The 6,956-nt window shown below is 35.2% G+C and overlaps 1 protein-coding gene across 1 annotated transcript in view; it reads right to left on the bottom strand.

The window, feature by feature from the left end:
• Positions 1 to 2,565: 2,565 nt before the first annotated feature.
• Positions 2,566 to 6,956, bottom strand: part of LOC106468536 (homeobox protein CDX-1-like) — a 14,316-nt gene continuing 9,925 nt past the window's right edge. Inside the window, exon 2 of the mRNA XM_013928968.1 lies at positions 2,566 to 2,891. Within this exon, the coding sequence (XP_013784422.1) occupies positions 2,566 to 2,891 (326 nt within the window). The remainder of the gene's footprint in view (positions 2,892 to 6,956) is intronic.

Genomic DNA, 6,956 nt, shown 5'->3' with positions numbered 1-6,956 from the left:
CACGTAGTCTATTTTATGGCAGACGACATAATTTTATTTTATAGGCTAGGCCTACTGTTCGCTTTTTCACACACATTTTAATTCTGCATACATTTCTTTTGTGTGTGAGGTTACATATATGATGTATTAGTAGATGTGTAGTTAATGCTCTATAACTAAATAGGCCTATAATGCTATATTCTAAATTAAATGTTAACTCATACTTACCAGAAAATGTCAAGTCTGCGTAGAATTTATTCGTGTAACGATAAAATTACCGGTCTTCTAGCAGACGATAGACGCCTATATCAACGAAATATTTTGCGCTCCTTAACGTGAGGGAAGTGTGACCTGCGCAGTAAACGCGGCGGACAAAGAAACAAACAAATAAATTTAGATTTTGAATTTTATATATAGATAACTTCTCGGACGTATCGCTCATGACTTTTATTAATTTTTTTAGTTATCCTTGTTACAAACACAAGTCCTGTCACCTGGACAACATTCCATTTTGTCTTCGTTCAGACACAGATTTATTTAGCAAAAAATGTACATTTTCAGACATACACAGAAATTAATTCCCTGCTCGTATATACATGGTGTGAGGAATAACATGGATTTATTAAATCACTTTTTCTACATTTTCACTATTTAACCTTTTCAATCTTCGGACTTCTTAAAGCCAAGTACTAAAACAGGTAATCATTGAGGAAAACAAAAGTAGTATAGTTTTCTGAAATTTTCAAAGCAGAACGACTTTTTTATGCAGTTTAAAAATATTTACAAGAATGACCTTTTTTTGTGCAGCTTCAACTATTTACAAAACTCAAAGTTCCAGTGTTAAATGTTCTGCTACATCCCGTACATGAATCTTGCTTCAGACTTTAAATTTATACACAAACTATAAAGGTTATACAAGTGCATAATAAACGAGCGAAAAAAGATCGTTCAAAAGTTTAGATTAATCCACTCTTTTAAATGTCGCTTAGAATTCAGTAAATCTCCCCAAAATCTGTATATGTCTTCTAACAAATAACAGTTACTCCCGTTTGTATCCCAGTTCTGTGTAACCTTCGGGAATTTGAAAACTGGAGGCTAATTTCTAAGTGACGTTTGGTGTTCTCTGTTAGCATAACGAATTGAACCTTTTTACACTTGTCCACATTTTTACCCTAAACGGGAACGTCGTAGCTTGTGTTTCCATAACAACAAGAACGTATAGAATGATTGGAGCTATGTCCTGCCTAGTGTCGTCATGGTAGCTAGAATCGAAGCTCAGTTAGCTTCGGTCGGTCGTTCAGTAAGTGGAAAAACTTATTGTAGGGGGGAGGGAGCTCTTTAACATTACTTTAGATATAATAGATCAGGCAATTACCGTTTTAAGCAGGACGAACTGCGAAAGAGCATCCGATTAGACCATGTCCAATAGCTCACGGTGTTTGGATGCCTATAGAGAAAACAAACGGCCTGGGAAAAAAAAAGAGGAGAATAATGGCAATTAGACGTCAGACCGAGGAGGTTGTAAAACGTTTTAGCTATTTTTACAGGTTGAGACAGCCTCGTCCTGAGAAAAACGTGTATCAGGAAAAGTTAGAGAAGTCGAGACAAGCAGGGTGCGCTTCTTCTCGGATTGCCAGTAATTCTAAACATTACTGGTGTATTTATCTCCCACTTTAAAGAGATGATGATATCAAATAAACATCTAACAGTGTATTGTCATTTCTACTGAATTACATCAAATAAAGATGTAACAGTGTATTGTCATTTCTACTGAATTATGGTCAAATAAAGATGTAACAGTGTATTGTCATTTCTACTGAATTACGGTCAAATAAAGATGTAACAGTGTATTGTCATTTCTACCGAATTACGTCAAGACTAAACAATGTGTTGTCATTTCTAGTTTGCTATAATTAAGAACACGATAAAACGTTTCATGGCAGTTCTCTAGGAACAACTATGCCGAATAAATACGTTAAAAAATATCGTACGTTTTTTCCGTCAACAATGTAACAGTATTCCCACACGTTAAATAATGTTTTATACCTTCATTTGGAGAAATGGCAAGCTGATTCGGCTGATGTCACACAAATACATGTTAAACCTAAAGCGGATGATATTCCTGAATAGTATTTAGGCATACATTATCTACATATAATTATAGTTTTCACATGTCCAAAATTATCAATGTTCAAATGATCCGAATAAACCAAAAACTTCACATAATCCTTTTCTTTCTTCAATTTTCCAAGACTGCACCAAAAGATGAAACTAACAATGAATGCTAACAGATCAGCATTCTGCGGACTTACGTGCCTGTTGACATTATTCAGTGTTGTTCACGAATGTTTGAAATTCTCATGATTGCACACTTATGCAAAATATTTGGCATGCCCTTGACTTAGTTGTCAAGTTCTGGACATTATAAATATACTTTAATGTGTCACAATGTTGACTTTTCAGTTGCATTTACCACCAGATTAAATGGATTCGTGTTAGAGCAAAATGGGAGTTCATCTAAACTCAAGGAACTTTTGGTAACACTAATAGTAAAAATAGTCTGTGGCTAGAACATCAGCGTTAGGCCTAAGTGTAATGTCCTGAGTCAAAATTAATTGCAGTAGAAACGGGTTTGTTTACAATACTGAAGGCTGGTATCGAGTTGATGTTGTGTTGAGCTTGATCTTTCTCTTTTCGAATAATCTCTTCCTTTTTCCGCGCCTGTTTTCGTTCCTTAGCTCGGCGATTTTGAAACCAAATTTTCACTTGACGATCTGATAGGCCTAACATGGTAGCCAGCTCCGTCTTCCGCCGGATGGTAATGTAACGGCTGTAATGGAATTCTTTCTCAAGTTCTAACCGCTGATGATCGGTGTACACTGTTCTGTATTTGTCTTTAGTCCTAGTTCTTCCTGTAAATGTAGTTAAACAAGTAATGTTAGAACATAATATATTTTCATATTGTAAAGATTAGTAAAAACAATAGTTTACTACTTCTAGATAGAACGATTTACGAAACGCATACAGAGAGCAGCGAATTTACAAAATATACAAATGTTGATTATTCAGAACGTTTCGAATTAAACAGTTGATAAATTACACTAAACTACTTTACATATTCTTCAAGAGAAACCCATCAATCTGTGTTCCATCAATGTTTAGTTATCATAAAGCCAACTTAAGTGTGTTACAGTAATGTTTACTTACAATACATCCAGTTTAATTTTGTTACAGTAATACTGTGACAACAACGTTGGCAGGTTATAAGGGAACGGTAATTAAGCCTAACGAATAAGAAACACGAGATGAGGTAAGTGTAAACACTGCGACAAGCGGTACATACGGTGTGTTTATCACGCCTACTGTTCTTGAGGTAGGGAACGTGGCGGGAACGATCACCAAGCTAGTTTTACCGAAAGGCGTTAGCGATAATGAAAGTTACACGTCACATGTCATACGAACTTAACACGGTAACAAGAGTGCCAAAATCCCTCTGTACTTCTTTGCATACAAATATATTTACATACTATTAAATTATGAAATTATTGTTATCGAAGGGACATATTGAAACCAAAATATATTTTTTTAGTTTACTAAATTAAGTTTATTTACTCGCAAATAATGGTAATTACACACTTACGGGCCTTGACCTTGTCTACAGAGTAAACTTTCCGACTTTTTTAGGCCTTAGCTCTAAAAACTCCAATAAAACAACGATATTCAAACACTTGAAATTAGTCGGACTTCGGGATCGGAAGTGGGCACTTTCAGTCTAGTGTTTCACAGCGGAAGTGACTTCTTTTTAAGTGCACACAAATCGAGGTGGTGTTTAAATTACACATCTGTGCTCTACCAAGAAATTAAGTATACTTTTTTTACAGCACTTAGCTTTCAAGAACAAGCATATTTAGGTTGTAAATGTGTCTGAAATCCCGACAGTAAGCCTGTAAACTCAGCTACTCTCGCAGAAAAAGCTTCTACCCTGCTTTAGCAGCAATTACGTTAGTCATGGCTCGCACTTCTAATTTGTCATACAAACTATTTGTTACAATGCGGTTACGTTAGAAAAAAAAAAGATGCATATATTTGCATAAAGTCGAGTATACGGAAATCAGTGGACTTACTTTTAGTTTATGAAGTCAAAATTTAAAAAGGTAATTCTTATTATCTTAACTTATGAATTACAAGATATAATAATACAGATTTGATGATAAAACCTTGTCGAAACATTGGTTACTGTGTTAAACTTGTAAATAAACTTTACTTCGTTACCCATTCAAGCCGTTTCTAAACCTTTTAAAGTATAATAATGGTTGTTTATACGCGAAACTGCACACTAGGCCCTCCATAGGCCTTACTGCTGAGAGACACAGGAAATCATTCAGTACTTTGTTATAAACTAATTTTAATAGTCGATCACCCGATGGGAAAAATAAAATTGTCTTAACTGGAGTCAAGCCTGTCTTTTCCAAACCTTAAACGTGTTCTACTATCTCCATATCACAGCACAAAGAAACCAGGACTTTATTCTGTCGATAAAGCAGATAACGCTTCTTTTTACAAGAGAAAATAAATTACGAAATTTCAACTTATTCCTATAACATCACCCTTTCGGAATCATCCAGGTATCCTTTCTCAGATAATCCCAAGTTAAGCCTAACATGTAGTTTGAGTTGATTACCTTGGTTGACTTGAACACCCTGAAATGTTATTGGAGTTGCTACTAGTAACCGTGCATTGCTCTCTTACTTGATCCTTTTTTTCAGTCACATTATCGAATAGGTTCCCAGTTTGTGATCCAAATTATAATAACCCTAATGCTTTACCTTGCACTTAGTATATAATTAAAGATCATTTACCAAAATTTGTCCAATTTTCAATTGATCCAAGTCATTTTGTAATATAGCTATTGATACCCAAGAACTTAATGTCAGCAAACTCCACTTTTCTACTAAGTTATGTCTTAATCAGTATCATTACTGTAAACAGAAAAAAGTCCACAAGCACTGACCCATGAGGTACTCCACAAGTAACAAGGGTCCAGTTTGACCGGACATCATTAACAACAACCTGTTGCTTTCTCCAATCCAAATAACTAGTTTTTCTACACTCTTATCCATTTTCTAGAACCTTTACCAATGCGATTTGTTTAGCTAATCTTTTGTGTGGTACCTTATCAAATTTGTTTTTGAAAATCTGATTACAACCTTTTCATTATCTAGATAACATGTAACATCATCGACAAAGGTTAAATAAGGCAACAGATAACAAGTAACATCCTCGAGAAAGGTTAAATAAGGCAACAGATAACATGTAACATCCTCGACAAAGGTTAAATAATGCAACAGATAACAAGTAACATCCTTGACAAAGAAGGTTAAATATGGCAACAGATGGTCGAGGTAGAAAACACATGATGTTAGGTAAGTCATGGTAAACTCTTTACGTGGAACACAACAATCTAGTATAGTAGAGATCTTACCAATGACCAAGCTGTATGTTCAGGAGTGAATGTTACAGTAAGAAACACAAAGTGGCCTCAAAGGATGTGTATCTGTTCAAAAACCACTGCTTAAAGAGATACCAAACCAAAATGCTGCAATAGGCATCAAACTTCAAAGAACTGAATGAGCAAAGCTGGAGGTGGGTGTTCTTCACAGATGAATCCAAATTAGAATTGTTTGTCAACGATAGTTTGTTCGATTGCAGAGAGGGCAGTGGTATCTTTGTCATTGCACAGTGAAGCATGCTGGGAATCAATACCAGTATGGGCTGTATCTCAGCTTATAGAACTACACAAAGTTAATGGCACCCTGACTGCTGACAGGTATAAGCAGACTTAGCTTGTTCAAAACTACGATATGAATAATAATAAATAAAGACTCTGTGGCCATATATGCAGACCAAGAAGACCAATAGCAAACAAACAACTTGGCTGGGTTGTGGGGAGCAATATGGGACTTTAGAACAACATTTCACAATCATATTTTATAAACTTATGGTAACATAAAACAGGAAGGACTGGTCTGCTTGAAGTAAATATAAAATATAAGTGTATTGTGTATCTTTATGGGTTTTGTTTAGTATTTTATGCAGTAATTTATTGCCCTAATGATAAATGAACCACTGAGTTACAACCACTCACTTTTTTGTTTGTGTTTATCAGTTCCATAATTATTTCCAATAATGTTTTCCAGACAATTATGACTACAGTTACACCTGATTTTTATGCTCATATGTTTATCTGACCTCCTTTTTCGTCATCTTTATTTAGCACCACAAAAACAATAAACTTCAAACTACTCCTATGAGGTCAGCATAAACAATAAACTTCAAACTACTCCTGTTAGACCAGTATAAACAAACACGTCTGTAGATTATACCTATCAGTCACTGTAACTTTATCATACATTATGCCATTGCTGTTGTCTTCACAGTCAACAGTGTTGATAAGAGCAATACGTCTGTCTTACCGTATATAGTCCACGTTTTAAGAACATCGTACTACATACAGTTATATTTACCACTAGCTTGAGTACCTGTCCGTTTGAAGGGTGAAATAAAAACTTATTTATAACAAAGGATAGGAAATTATTCAATGAAAATACATAAAGATACCAATGCTGAAAAGAAAGACATGCTGTTTTCAAGAATTCTAACAATAGTGGTTACATAGCTCATCCTAATGCTGAGAGATATACAATATTGGTAGTTCATCTGAAATGAGATGGGGGATCCACCCACCCCCTTATGACCTTCCTCATGTCATCCTGTATTACGTGTCAAGTTTGGTACTGATTGATCAAGAAATCTAGAAACGTATAAGGAATAGATACACACACATATTGACGTTTATTCATATAGAAAGATGGGGGATCGAACCCCCTTCATGACCTTTTCGTGTCATCCTGTATCACTGTGCCAAGCTATGCTGATTTGGTAGTTTTCCCTAATTAGATAAGAAATTAGATGGGGTT

The sequence above is a fragment of the Limulus polyphemus genome, unplaced genomic scaffold (assembly GCF_000517525.1).
Source record: "Limulus polyphemus unplaced genomic scaffold, Limulus_polyphemus-2.1.2 Scaffold3047, whole genome shotgun sequence".
NCBI lineage: Eukaryota > Metazoa > Arthropoda > Merostomata > Xiphosura > Limulidae > Limulus > Limulus polyphemus.
The sequence above is the reverse complement of the archived record's forward strand: the minus strand, read 5'-3'. Positions and strand labels throughout refer to the sequence as shown.